The sequence below is a fragment of the Dipodomys ordii genome, unplaced genomic scaffold, assembly GCF_000151885.1.
Source record: "Dipodomys ordii isolate 6190 unplaced genomic scaffold, Dord_2.0 Scaffold6, whole genome shotgun sequence".
Lineage (NCBI taxonomy): Eukaryota > Metazoa > Chordata > Mammalia > Rodentia > Heteromyidae > Dipodomys > Dipodomys ordii.
Genome location: NW_012267222.1, coordinates 13,037,531 through 13,055,918, shown reverse-complemented (window position 1 = coordinate 13,055,918; position 18,388 = coordinate 13,037,531). Strand labels below are relative to the sequence as shown.

Here is an 18,388-nt window from a genome sequence, read left to right as displayed (position 1 = left end):
AGGAAGGTAGGAAGGAAGGAAGGGAGGAAGGGAGGGAGGGAGGAAGGAAGGGAGGAAGGAAGGGAGGGAGGGAGGAAGGGAGGGAGGGAGGGAGGGAAAAGGAAATACAAGTAGGACATTGGGCATCTTCTTCCAGAGGGACTGCCTCTGTGGTACCCGCCAGCAAGCTGTCAGCCCACCATCCACAAAAGCATTGAGGAGAAACCTCCTCTCGCAAATCCAAAGATTAATGTTTCTTGCAATTAATGTTTCTGGGCCATCAGTTTTCCTGCTCTCCTCTAGGTAATTCTAACAGGCAAATGCCACTGAGCTTAAAACAAATAAACCACCAAAATCTCCCTGGACCCCTTCTTTCTGCACCCCTCCTAAAGCAGAATCCTTGGAAGGTGGCTTGTGCCTGCAGCTGTCACTCATTCCCATCCTGCTCCTGAGCCAGTCCAGTCAGGCTTTGTCCCCAACCTCTTCCCAAGCCTGCAAGGCCCATGCCCGGTTCACATCCCACCTGATCCATCAGCAGGATGGGCCCTGCCCACCTGATGCTCTTTTCGCTGGCTTCCAGGACTCCATCTCCTCTGAGTGTCCTGCCTCCTCCCAGCCCCACTCCTCCATCACCTTGGCTGGTTCTTCCTTGAGTTGCGGGACTCAGTGGTCAGACTTCTCACATCTCTCTTTATACACAAGCAAGGGTGATCCCCTTGGTCTCCATCGCTTTAAACACTATCATCGCTACCCTGTCACCTCTTGCCTTCTTACTCTAGCCTGGCCTTTCTGCTAAGCTTCAGATCTGTACATTGGAAACTTGTGTCTCCACTGGACTGTTAATACATGTCTACCCTAACACTAGACTTTGGCACATTCAAAACTGAACCCTAGGGGTGGAGATTTAGCCCAGTGGAAGAGTACTTGCCTAGCAAGGGCAAAGCCCCGAGTTTAGTCCTCAGCTCTGAATAACAAACAAAGAACCAAACCCCTGAACTTTGGATTTCCCTCCCCTATTTTTTTCTACCCCAGAGCTCCCTATCTCAGAAATGGTCCCATCATCCATCCAGCGGCTGTAGATCAAAGCCCTGGCAATTTTTATGACCTATCTCTGTCACATCCAATGTGTGCTAAGTCTACCAGCAAATCCTATCACTTCTGCCTTCAAAGTGCAGCCCTATCCCAGCTGCTCCCCTCGCCCCGCCCCCCCTCCGCGGTGCCGCTATGGTTGGTTGAAGTGTGGTAACTGCAGGGGCTTCCTCTCCAGCTTCCACTGCGTCTTCCCTCCAGTCTTTCCAGACCCAGCAGTCAGTGCAATTCTCTTAAAACATCATCTTTCCTCTGCTCAGAACTCCCCCAGAATAAAACTGACAGGTGCTGGGAGTAGGGACTGAACTCATGGTTGAGTATGCTCATGCTCAAGGCTGGTGTTCTACTATTTGAGCCACCGCTTCACTCCTAGCTTTTTGCTGGTCAATTACAGAGAAGAGTCTCATGGACTTTTCTGCCCAGGCTGGTTTTGAACTACAATCTTCTGAGCTCAGTCTCCTGAGTAGCTAGGATTACAAAATTGAGTCACAAGCACCCAGCTTGCTTTTTAATTTTTGAGCATACGCACTATCTTGTTGAATTAATTCACTTGCTCTTCCAAACCCTATGAGGCACTGATATTATTTATCCGCAAGGTGAGGTGAAGAGACTAAACACCAAGGTGAATTTCCCAGCATGCCATGGGGGATGTTGAGGACAGAGCTGGGACAAACTCCAGTCATCCACATCACGTTCCTTCTTCCTTCCCTTCCTTTCTTCTCCCTCCCTCCCCCCCTCTCTCTATCCCTTCCTTTCTTTCTTTTTTTTGATGGTCTCAGGGTTTGAACTCTGGGCCCTGGGCACTCAAGGCAAGGGCTCTACCACTTGAGCCACAGCATCACTTCCGGGTTTCTGGTGATTTATTGGAGATAAGAGTCTTATGGACTTTCTTGCCCGGGCTGGCTTTGAACCACGATCATCAGACCTCAGCCTCCTGAGTGGCTGGCTGGCATAAGCCACCAGCACCAGACCCATACATACCTTCTGACTAGCACAATCCCACAGGTATTGCAGGACAAAGTTTGCTGTGTTTAAAATCTGACATAGACTACCCTTTTGCAGTCCTACTTAGGCTTGCTTTTATTTATTTATTTGTTTGTTGTGGGGCTTGAACTCTGGGCCTGGGCACTATCCCTCAGCTCTTCAGCTCAAGGCAAGTGTTCTACTGCTTGAGCCACAGTACCACTTCGGTTTTCTAGTGGTTTATTGGAGATTAGAGTCTCCTGGACTTTCCTGCCCGGGTTGGCTTTGAACCGTGATCCTCAGATCTCAGCCTCCTGAGTAGCTAGGAGTAGTAGTACAGGCGTGAGCCACCGGTGCCCAGGTACTTTTATTTTTAAAAATCTTAAAGCATCATCAAGGGGAGGCCATGCCCTCCCCCCTGCCTTCTTACCCCTTACCCAGCTCCCCTCAGAGCTCTGTGACTCACTTCAAAGACCTGCCTGCTGATCCGCATTGTGGCAACAAAAGCTGTCACCTCCACCAGAGCCATCACCATCAGCTGCACCAAGTTGGCCTTCCCCAGGACAGAGCCTGCTGAGATCAACACAGACATGGCGCTCACAGTGGCCACCCGGATCCTGGCAGAGAGAGGGAGAGCCAGGATGACCAAGGGCAAGGATGCTTCTTACTTGTTCATCTGTCTCTCCAGCTACCTTCTCTGCCTGGTACCACCCAAGGCACTGAGGCTACAATGTAGGGGGGATGAGATGAGGCCCCACCCACAGGAGGGCTGCTGCTGCAGCCTAGGGGCTCCTGCCTGGTCCCCTCCCAGGTTCAGAGGCTCCCCTACTAACGCCACCACGAGTTAAGGAGGTGCTTGTTCTCCAGGACCCCTTCCAGGACCTGCCAGCTGGGATTCTGCCCAGGAATCTATTTTCTGCCCTCACTACTTGCAGATGCTCAATAGAGGGCGCTGTGTACCTACCAGCCCACCCGCCATTGGGTTGCTGCCATTCTCATCTCTCCTTTGTCTCTCCCGGCAGACTAAAAAAGCCTAACTGGGTTTGGAAGCCTGGCAAGCCACCTGTGCAATTCTTTAAGCTCGACGCAGCCTGTTTCTCCACCTGTTAGAAGGATAACCATACTTATCTTCTGGTGGTGTAGAGGGATTAGAAGGATGGTTTTCAAATCTGTATGTCTAGTGTCAAGACTGGCACAGAAGCTAGGCGCAGGTGGCTCATGCCTGTAATCCTAGCTATTCAGGAAGCTAAGACCTGGAGGATCAAAGTTTGAGGCCAGCCCAGGAAGAAAAGTTCATTACAGCAGGTTGAGCTAAAAAAGAGGATGAAGTAATCAATGTAGAATTGTTTACACGTGTGAAAATAGCACAATGGAACCTGTTGGAATTGTTTTTAGGCAGAGAGGGGAGGGAGATTGAAAGAGGAGGTGAAATTGACTGACTGTCATTGACTTAAATTGATTGTAACATAAATGGAAATATCACAATGAATTCCCATCCATGTGTAACTAACATATGCTAGTTAAAAAAGAAAAAAGGAAAGTTAGCCAGGCCCCGGTGGCTCACGCTGTAATCCTAGCTACTCAGGAGGCTGAGATCTGAGGATCAAGGTTCAAAGCCAGCCTGGGCAGGAGTTCAAGCCCTGCAACCGACCAAAAGAAAGAAAAAAGGAAAGTTTACTAGACTCCATCTCCAAAATAGCCATATATATATATATATATATATATATATATATGGTTCTTTTTGTGTGTATGTGCCTATATTGGGGCTTGAATTCAGATCCTGTGCACTGTTCCTTAGCTTTTTTGCTCAAAGCTAAAGTTCACACCTCCACTTCCAGCTTTTTGCTGGTTAACTGGAGATAAGAGTTTCACAGATTTTCCTGCCAAGGCTGGCTTTGAACTGCAATCCTCAGATCTCTGCCTTCTGAGTAGCTAGGACTATAGGTATGAACCACCAGCTCCTGGCTAAGTTTGAATTTAGATAAATAATATTCTTTTTTTGTTTGTTTGTTTTTGGTTGTGGGGCTTGAACTCTGGGCCTGGGCACTGTCCCTCAGCTCTTCAGTTCAAGGAGAGCTCTACTTGAGCCACAGCGCCACTTCTGGTTTTCTCAATAGTTTATTGGAGATAAGAGTCTCACAGAGTTTCCTGCCTGGGCTGGCTTTGAACCTCGATCCTTAGATCTCAGCCTCCTGAGTAACTAAGATTACAGGTATAAGCCACCAGCGCCCAGCTAAATATTCTTTCAGAGTAAGAATGTCCTATAGATTACATGGCATCAGTGCTAGAAAAGAGAGAACCTTGCCTCTCAGACCCATGTTGTCAAGGGCCCAAAGGGATCCAGCTGTCATTAGTTACCTGGACAGTCTGATGATCACTTTCTTTTGGAAGGGCTGCTCCAGGACTCCATCCAGCAAGGTGGCCCACTGCACACTGAGGGCCAGCATAAAGAGGTTGAAGCCCATGCTACTCCAGCCATGCCTCCTCAAAGAGGTGGTGAGGAAGCCAAAGCCAAGGGCCGCCATGACAGTGAAATCCTGGAGGACTGCAGGGAGGAGAGGTGGAGGAGGAGAAGAGTGGGAAAGTCACACTTGAGGACAGGGATCACCCCAGAAGAGGGGAGGGGATGCTGGGATGTGATCTAGAATAGTCTGTGATCCAGATCAATTCATGATCCAGGCAGTTTGTCAGTTTGTGCTCTAGAATCAGACACACTTTTTTTTTTTGAGGGGGTCCGGTCATGGGGCCTGACCTCTGGGCCTGGGCGCTGTCCCTCAGCTCTTCAGCTCAAGGCTAGTGCTCTACCACTTAAGCCACAGCACCACTTTTGGCTTTTTTTCTTTTTGCTTATGTGGTGCTGAGGAATCGAACCCAGGGCCTCACGCATGCAAGGCAAGCGCTCTACCACTGAGCCACCTTCCCAGCCAAGTATCAGACACACTTTAATTCAAATGAGGACAGTTGGTACTTACTCGCTGTGTGGTCTTGATCTGCAATCTCTCTGAGCTTTAATAACTGCCTACATTTATTAAGTGTTTACCATGTATTAATAGTTTGCAATTGTTAAGCCTGGTTATCAGATTGATTGGAACACCTAGGAGATTAGTAAAACACACCTCTGGGAGGAAATGAGGGAGTTTCCATTCGTTTATGAGGGCTCTCACTAGTCAACAGTTAATCCACTGAAGGCTCTGGAATCTGAGTACATTATAGGGAGTGGCAGAATTATGGAAGGTGGGGCCTAGGCGAAGGAAATGGCTCCTCAGGGGAGCCTTTGAAGAGTGTCAAGGCTCTTCCTGTTACTCCACTGTGCTTCCTGTCCACCATGAGATGACCAACTCTGCTCTTCCACATCCTCACTGCCATGATGCTCTGCCTCACCATGGCCCAGCACCAATAGAGCCAGCCAATCATGGACTAAAACCTCTGAAACTAGGGGCCAAAAAAAAATCTTTCTCTGTAAATCTCTCTCAGGTATTTATAGCAGAATGAAAGTCTAATTCATAGTGTTTCAATATACCATCCTTACAGTCATTGAGTAGGGTGGGAGCTACATCACCAAGTTACAGATGTGAAAAACAAGACACCAAAGAGTTAGGTCACTTGTACTCCCTGCCCCCACGCAGTCAGGTTTTATCCTAGTAGTCTGCATATGCCATACTCCTTCCTGTCCCCATCTGTCCATTGGAAGCGTGAATACACTTTTTTTTTATGTGGTACTGAGGAATCGAACCTAGGGCCTCATGTATGTTAGGCAAACACTCTGCCAGTAAGCCACATTCCCATCCCTGAATATACTTCTTGATCAGATTGCCAGACCTCAATGGGATCACACACTCACACACACACACAAGCTCAGGAGGGAACAAAATCACTAGTTACTTTCACACCTGGATGATGCCAGGAGAGAGATACTGAAGGATTTCTGTCCTCTGTCCTCTCATGATTCTCATCTCTGGGTTTGGGCAATTTTGATTTTCAGTGTTTAAACTGTCTGCAAGCAGCACGTAGATCATAAATGCTTTTTTAAAAATTACACATCAGAAAAATAAAAAAAAATTAAAAAGAGCAGGGACTTTTGAGTTCCAATAGTTATGTTTGATTCCCAGACCTACCATTTGCTATCAGGTTACACCTGATTAAACTGCCAACTGCTGGCCATTTTTGACTTCCCAAAATGGCAGTTTATACGTTTCTGCCTCATAACATTGTGTGTTGCTTGCTCTCCTCATCAGCTGACAGGGCCCATTGTGCTGGGAAAGCTGAAGGAAGTATATTTAGGTCAAGTTATTGGGTTTGGGGGTCTAGCGAACACTCCATCATCAGGAGCTATTTATCATTATTAGAACCATTGCTGCATGGAGAACTCACCCGCCTCTGCCCTCAGCCGTGGTTCTGCCGCTGTCAGGAAGCTCACATTACTGGAATCTCTCCAACATCTCAAAAAGTCCCTTTGGTGGACAGGGCCCATTCAAATTCCCTGCCACTGAAGAACACACCCTGGGTCTGGCACATTGGGCTGGGGTGGGTGCTGATGTTCCAGATCACTTTGACTGCCCCAGGGTGTAGGAGGGCCCCGAGGACTGCCATATGGGTTTGGGGGTGAGAACTGAGTACCAGGGAAGATTAGACTTTGCACCTTCTTCCCTGACTGGGGGCGGGGAGGGTGGTGCAGGGGAGGCTTCTTCTCCTGCTGGCATCTTTGTGGTGATGGTGGTAGCGCCAGGGGGGCAGGGCACATTTTCCATAGGGGCTTCTTTGGGGAAGGGGAGGATTTCCTTCAGATTGCTGTAGGAGCCAAGCAGGAAATATTTATATGAAGAGGAAGAAGAGAATTAGGTCAGAGAATGGTATGCAGGGCGGGGGAGGGGGGACATCTTTATCAGCCAACCCCAATTCTAGGTATTGGGGTTCATAGCTTTGTCAACCCGCCCCCAAGGGAGAAATTGTGTCTCAGCCAAGATGATAAAATTAGAGCCACAATTTCAAGGAGCTGCACACCCCTACACACACACACACACACACACACACACACACACACACGGATCTGTAAATAACCTCTAGCCTCAGGTCCCCAGCCTCCTAACTCCACTTCCTCCTACTTCCTCTCCAGCCTCCATGGGCTTTGGGCCAAGAACCCAAGAACTCATTCCTCTCACTCTCATTCCCTGTCTGCTCCATTCCCAGCCCCCCTCCCCCCAGCCCCAGGGCATCTCCACTTGCGTTGGTCCTGCCTCTGGCAGTCTGCTTTCTCCCACTTTGGCCACTGGCTACAGATGTGATAAGCTAATGGACCACAAGGTGTTTAGAGGCGATAAGGGGGAGGGGAGATGTGTGCTACTAGCCTTAGTGTAAAGCCCTAGGTCTAAAAGGGGGTGGAGAGCTCAGTGGGGGAGGGGAGGTTATCAGTTGAGCCACACTGGAGTCTCTGGGGAAGCCCTCCGCCTTCTCATAGTGCTTCTTTCAGCATCTGGGGAACAAAAGGGGACGCTGGGGGCACCCACAGCACTGGCCTCAGGACGCCCCCACCCCCCACCATGGTAGCACTAGGGCAGGCTCTGTGTGGTAGATGGCTCCAGCAATAACCTCCAATGACACATAACTTCCAGTATAGACCCCTCCCACTGAGTTTGGTCCTGTAATTGGCTTTGGTTAGTGGGACATCTGTATGTATGTCACAAGCAGAGGCCTGATAAACGTCCCCACACTGGGGCTGCTTGTTCTCTCTCACTGCAGGAACATAGCTGCTCCCATGTGAAGAAGTCTGGGTGGGTTTTCTAGAGTCACTGGCCTACTTACCAGTTGGCACCAAACTGCCAGACATGGAATGAGGCTGAATGAGGCCATCTCAGCCCAGTCAAACCTCCACGCTAGAGACGCATGAGTGACCCTAGTAAAACCAGCAGAAGAACTGCTCAGGCTGAGACTCATCCATTGTGAGCTATTGAATCATGGTTGTGAGTAAATTAAATGGCTGCTATATTTGGTTGGGGATAGTTGTTACTCAGCCATAGCTAGCTGAAACACTGTTTGCCCATAAGCATTTCAGGACACTTCAACTCCCATCACCTCACTCCCATCAGTACCTGCTGAGGAGAGGAAAGGAGCTAACGAGGGCTAAGCATGGTAGCTCATTCCTATGATCCCTGCTGCTTGGAAGTGGGACTCAGGATTGATGTTTACCTTAGTTAGAGCAAAAAGACATCGAGACCCATTTCAGAAATAAAATGGACATGCTAATTCATGCTTATAAGTTCAAGTCCCAGGACTATGATGAGGAATGGATTTAGATGCACTACTGTCAGGAGTAACAATAGATTCTGCTAAACACTGACACCATATGATTAGTAGTTTGAAAACATCATATATTTCATTTTTTCTTTATTTATTGTGTGTATGTGTGCTGGTTCTTGAACTCAAGGCCTAGACACTGTCCCTGAGTTCTTTGCTCAAGGCTAACACTGTTCCACTTGAACCACAGCTCCACTTTTGGCTTTTTGCTGGTTAATTGGAGATCAGAGTCCTAGGGACTTTTCTACCTGGGTTGGTTTTGAACCACAATGCTCAGATCTCAGCCTCCTGAGTAGCTAGTATTACAGGGCTAAACTATGCTATTTTATATAAAAAACTTGAGCTAGGTGATGGTGCTGATCCTAGCTATTCAGGAGGCTGAGATCTGAGGATCATGATTTGAAGCCAGCCTGGGCAAGAAAATCCCTGAGACTTATCTCCAATTAACCACCAGAAAACCAGAAGTGCTGCTGTGGGTCAAGTAGTGGAGGTTTATTTAGCCTTATGCACAAAGAGGTGCAGGGACAGCTCTGAGTTCAAGCCCAGGATGGGCAAAAATAAAATACTACATATATAATGCTATATAGATACATATATTTTTTATTTTTTCACAGGTTCTAACTCTATGGTCTAGGCCGGTCCCAAACTCCTGGGCTCAAATGATCCTCCCTCAGCCTTCCAAGTAGCTGTGACTACAGGCATACACCCTGGGCCCGACATATTAATATAGTTATACTTGAAGACAATGCAAGAATGTGGCATGTACTGCACACGTGTGCACAGGCAGCACACTGCAGGCCTCTGCTTTGTATTCCACCAGTGTCCAGAGAGGTGTCATGCCCAAGCCCTGCCCGCCCCCCACCCCCCCCAGCCCTGCAATGGCTTTTTGCAAGAGCCAAATCCAAGCTCATCAGATGCCTGCTTCTGGTTAGCAGAATAAATGCCAAATTCCTTTTTTACCCCACCCAGCGGTCCACCATGCCCTGCCTCCTTCCTGTATACCGGGGACACATTGCAGTGTCGCAGTGTTGAGCCCCAATAGTCTGCTCTAGTGTGGGCATACACAAGGGCGGCTGCTGGGCTTCACCTTCTCTGCCCACCTTAGTGGTGGATCCCATTCTGTGCTTCCACTGAAAGTGAATTACAAACCAAGAACGGGTGACTCATACCCGTAATCCTAGCTAGTCAAAGGGCTGAGATCTGAGGATCTCTGTTCAAAGCCAGCCCAGGCAGAAAAGTCTGTGAGACTCTTATCTCCAATTAACCACCCAAAATCCAGAAGCAGAGGTATGGCTCAAGTGGTAGAACACCAGTCTTGAGCAGAAAAAGCCAGTGGGAATGAGAGGCTCCAGAACTGGCATCACACACACACACACACACACACACACACACAATTCTACCATGTTTAACAGCACAGCAGAGGCAGAAAGAACCTGGTGCCAATCTACAAGTTTGGCACAAATTTGTGACTCCCACAAACTTGTAACCCTATCCTACCGTGAAGTGGGCCTCGTAACACAGTGGTAAGGTGCACAGAAACTCACCAGAAGGCTGCAGTGATTATAGAAGAACCTGCTGGATGGGTTTGGGGGTCCCTGACAGAGCTCTCTGCATGACAAGTGCTTTCTCTGGCAAGTGCTCCATAAATACCAGTGGTAACCCCTAATCCTCAGGTGTCTGGACCCCACACTGGATGGAACAGTGGTGGAGAGGGGAACAAATGCACATACTGCACTGGAATGGACGTTGCACTGGATTTTAAAGAATGACAATGACATGCAATGAAAGTGATGCTTAGAGGTCTTGCTAGACCAGCACTGAGAGGTGCCCATGCGCTGTCCCGCTTGCTTCCCTACACCCATCGTAACTGCCTTGGTTGTCTCTGCCAGGGGCCCATTGGATGCTGCCTCTCTGCTCCTGGCTAACTAGCTGTCCCCATCCCTTAGGAACAAGCAAGCGCTTCAGCAGGCTCAGGCTTTGGCTCTGTCTCGTGGACATTCCTCAGGCAGCTCCATTTTTTTATCCTAAGCAACCTAGAGCTTGCTGAGATGCCTTGTAATTTTTTTTTTTGGAAGCAAAGTTATACCACTATGGACATCTGTCTTGTTTATCGTTGTTCCCATCACAGTCTGGAGATATTTTTAGCTGTGTATAAAATAACCACCATCCTACACTCCCCTTCATTTCTTCTGGCTCTGGTTTTGTCGAGAATCTGACTTCCCCACCGGAAAGGAGAAAGGAAGTCCTTGCCACAACGGAGAGCAAAGTGGGCGAAGGCAGAGAAGCAAAGAATTAGGGAGACCATGTAGCCAGGAATACGGGGACCATAAGAAGAAATGATGGCCAGGCTGTCCCCCCTCCAAGAACTTACATTGTCAGGAGGAAGGGGGGGTCCTTTTTCCTAGAGAATGTTCTAGAAAACAAGATCCGTGCCCTTGAGGAACTACAGACACTAACCCCCCTGCCCCCCCCATCCCCTGCACATGCCTCTGTGAACCTCACCTTGGTAGGTCTCCAGGATCTTCTGCTCCCCTGAGGGCACATCATAGGAGGTGAAAAAGGCAAAGATGAGAATGAAAGTCACCTCCAGCGTCAAGGCCCACGGGGGCAGCCAGCAGCGCACAGACTGGGGGTACTTGGAGCCCATTTCCAGTTCCGTCTATGCCAGGGTTCTGCTAGTGCCGGGCCTCACCCTTGTCCCCTACACCCACTTACAGACTCAAGGGAGCGATAGGGGAAACGCCCGCCAAAGGCCTTATCTCAGGCACTGCTGGCTCCTCAGCCTGCCTATGGAGTTTACACAGAAGAGGGGCTTGGCTGCGGAGGGAGGCAATGCATGTACTCACTAGCATTAATTCATTCAGCAAGTCCCTGTTGGGGAATGCTCACGGTGCACAGTTTAAACTTACCTTTCTTCTTGTTCCTTCAGTTCATCCTCACCATATCCTAGTAAGAAAGGCCAGGACTGGGGCTGGGGGCAGGACTCAGTGTCAGAACACCTGCCAAGCATGTACAAAGCCCTAGGTTCCATTGCCAGCACTGGAGAGAGGGAGGCAGGCAGGGGATAGATCAACATTTCACAAAAGGGGAAACTGAGGCTCGAGAGAGTTTTTAGATTGGCAAAGTTTCTCTTTAAAATCATATCTCACAATCACTGAGTGTTGGGGGCTTATGCCTATAACTTTACTTAGGAAGCTAAGATCTGATGATTGTGATTTGAAGCCAATCTAGACAGAAAATTCTATGAGACTCTTACCTCCAATTATCCAGCAAAATAAAAGCTGGAAATTGAGCTGTGGCTCAAATGGTAAAGTGCCAGCCTTGAGCAAAAAGGTAAAGAAAGTGAACTGGCCCTTAATTCAAGTCCAGTAGTGGCACACAAAGAGAGTCTTACTCTTAAAGAGTGAGGGTACCCAGGGAGATCTTGTCAAGAACACACTGAGCTGGATGCCAGTGGCTCACATCTGTAATTCTAGCTACTTGGGAGACTGAGATCAGGAGGACTGCAGCTTGAGGCCAGCCCAGACAGAAAAGTTTTTGTGTCAGTAGTGGGGCTTGAACTCAGGGCCTCATGCTCTAGCATGGCCTTTTCTGTTCAAGGCTAGTGCTCTACCATTTGAGCCATATCGCCACTTTGGCTATTTGCTGTTCAATTGAAGATAATCTCTCAGATTTGCCTGCCAAGGCTGACTTCAAACTTCAATTCTCAGATATCAGTCTCCTGAGCCATTAGTCCCCTGGCCTGATTTTTCCTTCCTTCCTTCTCTTTTTTAAAAATACATTTTTTTATTGCAAAAATACAATTACATGAGCAAGGTAATGAGTACATTTCCTATCAAGCATTGTTGCTTCCTCCTTTGTTTTTCCCCTACCATCCCCTCCCTCCCACCCCCTTTTCCTTTCTCTCCCCTTTCTCTCTCCCTCTCTCTCTTTCCTTTGTTAGTCCTGAGGCTTGAACTCAGCACCTGAGTGGTATCCCTTAGGTTTTTTGCTCAGGGATAGAGCTCTACCACTTGAGCCACTCTCCACTTCTTGCTTTCTTGTGGGTTTACTGGAGATACAAGTCTTATGGATTTACCTGCCTGAGCTGGCTTCAAACCATGACCCTCAGATCTGTCTCATGAGTAGCTAGGATTACAGATGTAAGCCACTGGCACTTAGCCTGATTTTTTAAAAGCAAGGCCTATGTGTGGAATTACTTCATTAATGTCCTTTTTTTCTTTTTCTTTTTGTCGGTCATGGGGCTTAAACTGGGCTGGGTGCTATCCCTGAGCTCTTCAGCTCAAGGTGAACACTCTACCACTCTGAGCCATAGCGCCACTTCCAGTTTTCTGGTGATTAGAGATAAGAGTCTCACAGACTTTCCTGCCGGGCCTGGCTTTGAACCTTGATCCTTAGGTCTCAATCTCCTGAGTAGTTAGGATTACAGGTGTGAACCACCAGCACCCAGCTCACTAATGTCCTTCATAGTCATAGATGGATAATAGATAGAAAGATAGATAGATAGAATTAATTCATGCTGGTTCCAGTAGGTTGATTGCAGGTGTATGCCACACACTTGGATTGAGAACAAGAACTTCAGTCTGTGGTTACTGCTATACCTTTCAACCAGATGCTCAGTCTGTAGTAGGTGCTCAGGAAATATTTGTTGAATGAATAACAGCTCCCATTTCCAGAATAGCAAATGCTGGAGCAAACATTTTACTCACATTAAACCTTCCTCCTAAGCCTATGAGGGCAGATGTCATTACCCCTGTTTTACTGATGAAAAATATGCTGTTCAGAGAGGTGATCCAAATCCCAAAGTCACACAACTAATAATGGCAGAGCTGAGACCCAACCCAGACACATCTGATGACACAGCTGAGCTATCAATTACTTCACAATTCTGCCTCCCAAGTCACTAGCTCACCACTGTCTCAATACTTTTCTGAGTCTAATAAGATGACCTGCTTTGCTTCCACTCAAGATTATTATAGATGTGAAAACATGACATGCCCAGACAATCTGAGCTACAGAAATGAGGAGCTGATCTGAATGACCAGGCTTCCTGAAGCAAGTCAGAACCCACAGCTTTTTCATGTAATCACACCTCTTCTTTCAAACCAGAGCTCTGTAAGTACAAAGTGCTACTGCTGTTGTCATGGTGTTGTATTAGGCTTACCTGGTAAACATGGGGTTAGGCCAGTCCTTCCATCACTCAACACGAGCTTTAGAGTCAGACAATCTGGGTTCAAATCCTGTCTCCACGATGTTCAGCTGTAGCCAGCCACTGGTGGTTCACATTTGTAATCCTAGCTATTCAAGAGGCTGAGATCTGAGGACTGAGGTTCAAAGCAACCCCAGGCAGCAAAAAGGCTGCTAGAGTACCAGCCTTGAGCAAAAAAAAAAAAAAAAAGCTAAAGGACAGCACCCAGTTAGGGCACACACACGCGCATGGGCGTGCGTGCGCGCACGCACACACACACACACACACACACACACACACTATTAGCTGTGTCACCTTGGGCAAGACACTCAAGTCTCTCTGGGTCTGTTTCCTCAGCTGTAAAGTGGAAGACAGAAAACTGAATATGCAAAGATGCATACAGCTTACATAAAGTGTCTAGACTTTAATATCTCTAATCACCAGCACTGCTTTGATGCTTTGAATCTGAGATGTCCCCCAGAGGCTTGGTGGCTTTGGTTGTCACTGGCGAACCTTGGGGGAGTGACTGGATCCCAAGGGCTCAGTGATCAGTCCATTGATGGAATCATAATTGGGTGGTAGTGTTGGGAGTTGTGGAAATAGGAAGTGGGGCCTGGTTACTGGAAGGTCACGGGATATGACTTTGAAGGGTAGACCTTGTGTGCAGCCTCTTCTGCCCTGTCTCTGCATCTGGCTGAGATGGTAGAAGCAGCCCTGCCTGGATGCTCTTCTTAACCATGGCCTACAGTAATGGAGCCAGCCCATTCTGGATGGAATCCTGAAACTCTGAGAACAAAGTCCAGCTCCCTGGAAGCTGTTTGCCTCCATATTGTGTCAAGTGATGAGAGCTTTTGCTTTTTGTTTTTATGTGGATTGGTGTTCTGCCTCCCACCCCCACACCCAATGGGACTGTATCATAGCTTGCTGTTTTACCCCATCACAGTGTATTATCATGAGCAGTTTCCATGCCAGAAAAATCCTACAACACTTTGCATGATGGCTGAGAGCTCGAGCTTTGCCAGTGGACTGCCTGGATTCATTCTATCTATCTATCATTATTATAAAGGTGATGTACAGCTGGGCACTGGTGACTCATACCTGTAATCCTAGCTACTCAGGAGGCTGAGCTCTAAGAATTCCAGTTCAAAGCCAGGCTGGGCAGAAAAAAATCTGTGAGACTCTTATCTCCAATAAACCACCAGAAAATTGGAAGTGGCTCTGTGGCTCAAGTGGAGCGCTCACCTTAAGCTGAAGAACTCAGGTACAGCGCCTAGGCCGAGTTCAAGCCCCATGACTGACCAAAAAAAGAAAAAAAGGTGATGTACAGAGCATTAGTTTCATGTCAGGTAATGAATAAATTTCTTTTTCGATAATGTCACCTCTTCCTTCACTCTCTCCCAGTGGAATCAATCTTGACATTTTCTTTCACTTGCTGTGTGAGCTTAGGCAACTGATTGAACTCTCTGTGTCACAACTTTCTCATCTGCAATCCTGCAAGGGGGGCAAGGATAAAGAAACTCTGCAAGCTCCATGTTAACTCAGGCCTTCCATTCATTCAGAAAGGACATGAACAGAATGCTCTAACTGGAACGGCAAAAAAGCCTTCAGCTGCCAAAACAGATTGGTTTATGGAAGGACCCAAATCAATATGATCAGAGAGGCTTGGATGCATCAGTGTTAGTAATAAATATTAAAACAAGATGTGTATGTATGGTATTTGCAACAGAGACTGTGATAAATACTGAGTATAATTTATGAGGCTACACTGACTTCCATGGTGAGGTTGTATGAAACTCTGTTTGATCAGTCCTCTTCAGACGCTATCTGGGATGTTTCCAAACTGTTCTTTTTTTTTTTTTTTTTTTTTTTGGTTGGCCGTGGGGCTTGAACTCTGGGCCTGGGCGCTGTCCCTCAGTTCTTCAGTTCAAGGTGAGCACTCTACCACTTGAGCTACAGTCCCACTTCCGGTTTTCTGGTGGTTATTGGAGATAGGAGTCTCACAGTCTTTCCTGCCCAGGCTGGCTTTGAACTGTGATCCTCATATCTCAGCCTCCTGAGTAGCTAGGATTACAGGCGTGAGCCACCAGCGCCCAGCTCCAAACTGTTCTAAACACTATGGTGAGCATCTTCCAAGGGTAAGAGTTCTCTGAGGGATACAGGCACATGTATGTTGCTGTGATTGGTTGAGAAACACAGTTCAAGGCAGCTGGGTTGGCCAGCCAGAATGCATACTTCCTTACTTGTAAAATGGAAGCTCTCCACAGGGCTGTTTTGGAGCTCAGCTGTACAAATCCCATCAGTAAGTCCCAGGAGGAAGGACAGATCTAAATTCCCACCTTGGCCTTGATCTTTTGAATGAGAGTAAATTATTTCCCTTGTGTTTTACTCACCGATGCAATCAGTGGAGGCTGCTGGTCCCCTCTGCTTCCCGAGGAGCAAGAGGTGCTCCAGTCACTCTCAGGTAAGCCCATGTTTGTGCTCTTAGGAACCCAAGTGGCCATCTCAAGACTCAGGGGAAAAGCTGGTACCCAACTAGAGCCAAAGGGCTTCAGTGAGGATAGGCCAGGAAAAAGCAAGTGATCTGGAGAAGAATATGAGAAGGCAGTTCCATTCAGGTCTGTCCTTAGACTCTCGGTAGGAAGGTCATCTTCATCATCCCACCCCAACCCGACAACCTCAACTCCTTCCATTCACCACCACACTGGACTCCACAGCATGGGCCTGAACCTCAAGGCTTCATCTTTGCTCAGCTCTTGCTCCAGCAAAATCACTCTACTATATCCATTTTTGTGACCTTGTTTTCTGAACCTGTTTTCTCTTCCGTAAAGTGGAGCTAACATGACCTGCTTCTAAACATAGGGCTGGACACAGCTCCAGAGAGGACCCTGGCACAGCATAGGCAGATGACCCAACAAAGGACACTAGCCAGTGGCCAGATGAATTGGGATTGGAACTCCAATCTCCAGACCTTTGGCTTGCCTCCATGTGAGAGATTCTCTCTCACCTGTCTCTGTACAAGATAGCCATGTTGGGAATTTATCTGATGGCAAGCTAGACTGTGGGCTACAGAGCTGTGTCCTCTTTCATCTCGGTTCTCACTTGCCCATTCCAGGGCATGCCAGGCTGTAGTTCTTCTCTAACAGGGACACAATGAGGAGTGAAAAGGGGAACCACAGATTTGGTCTCTCAATTCATGGAGTCGTTGGATGTCTCAGTTTGTCCAGGAAACCTGGGAGCTTGCAGAATAGAAAGATGGAATATTCTTGGAGTCCCATGGAACCAGCATCTAACCGTACCTATTTCCTGGCTAACACACTGAATCATCTAATCTTATTGATTTAGGTCCTGCCTGTATCTTCTTCCACAAACCAATGTGTTTTGGCAGCTGAAGGCTTTTCTGCTATTCCAATTAGCGCATTCTGTTCATGTCCTCTCTCAACAAATGGCAGGCCTGAGTTAACGTTGAGCTCATGAAGTTTTTCATCCTTTATCAACATGCTGGAATAGAGGTGCGGGATGAAAACCAAGTATATTGGTAAGAGTAGATAGATGAGCCAGGTATGGTGGTGCACACCTACAATTCCAACACTCAGGAGACTGAGGCAGGAGGGTCATGAATTTGAGGCCAGTCCGGACTACACAGAGAGACTCTGTCTCTAAAACATGAACAAAAAACAAAAAACAAAAGCATTACTTTACCTCCTGCTTGCCTGGCTCTGAATGCTTGTTTATCCTCCAAGCCTTAGCACAAACCTGAACGCAATCAGAGGCTTTGAGGAATTCAGTAACTTGCCCAAGCTAGTAAGTGACCAAGCTAGAATTTCAACCCCAGTCTGAAATAACAGGAAGCCTTGCTACTTTTCTAAATTGTATCTCTGTTGGGTATGAATCTGTTCCCAAGAAGTTTTTTACCCAGATAGATGAACAGCCTCACTTGAGAGACCCAAGACACAGCACTGATGGATGCTCTGGGTGGGAGCAAAAGCTGAAGGAAGAAGATTACGTTGCAATGAGAGTTAAAACAGAAAGAAGGGTAAGGCTTGCTTGCCTTCAAGGCTTGGAAGATGAGGGCAACTTGTACTGTGTGAGACCAGCTCTGGATGTCTTAAAGCAAGGATTTTTTCTTTTAAGACACTGGGGGATTTTTGAAGGTTTGTGAACAGGAGAAAGTGACAGTGATTGAGGACAGAGAATGTCTTTGTTGGGGTAGGTGCTGAATAAAAGGGTGATCCCAGGGCAGGGGGTCCTGTGGCCCACCACAATAGAGTGGGCCCCTACTTCCTGAGTGTTTTCAAATGTGTTAGAAGACTAACTGCCTCATTATTGCTGAGGGTTAAGCTGGAAGAGCCACACGGTAGGGCAATCTGCAACCATCTGCAAATATTTATGAAGGGCGTATAGCTTACACTAAAGAACAGAATACCAAGACCGAAGGTGTGGCTCAGGTGGTAGAGGACCAACATCGGAGCATGAAGTCCCACGTTCAAGCCCCAGTACTACTGGAACAAAAAAAGTGGGATACAAAATACAAATGTCTACTATGAACACCGATCTATTGAATAATGACAGTTCTGTTAGCCATGGAAGAAACTTGGGGAAATAAGTTCAATAAAATACTAAGCGCAGTGGTTGTGTTCCGCTTATGTAAGAGACGAGTGTGGTTCTTTTTTCTTCTTTAAGCATTTTCCTAACTTTTTCTAAATGACACACATCTTACGTTTTCCTCCTCCCCCCAATCTTGTCCGTTCTGACGGTTCTTCAGCCTTACCTCTAAGGCAAGGGAAGTTAAGAGCTATCAATGAGCAAACAGATGCAATCCACCTAGCACCGTGGGCCTTTGGGTGTCTTCCGTCGCCAGGTGCCACCTCGGAGCCGCCG

The 18,388-nt window shown here is 47.5% G+C and overlaps 1 protein-coding gene across 1 annotated transcript in view; it reads right to left on the bottom strand.

Moving 5' to 3' along the window:
- Window positions 1-10,992, bottom strand: part of LOC105997821 (RH-like protein) — a 21,207-nt gene extending 10,215 nt beyond the window's left edge. Inside the window, exons 1-3 of the mRNA XM_013032357.1 lie at window positions 10,825-10,992; window positions 4,390-4,576; window positions 2,498-2,648 (exon numbers count right to left, since the gene is read on the bottom strand). Coding sequence (XP_012887811.1) covers window positions 2,498-2,648; window positions 4,390-4,576; window positions 10,825-10,969 — 483 coding nt within the window. The 5' untranslated portion in view covers window positions 10,970-10,992. The remainder of the gene's footprint in view (window positions 1-2,497; window positions 2,649-4,389; window positions 4,577-10,824) is intronic.
- Between the last annotated feature and the right edge of the window lie 7,396 nt (window positions 10,993-18,388).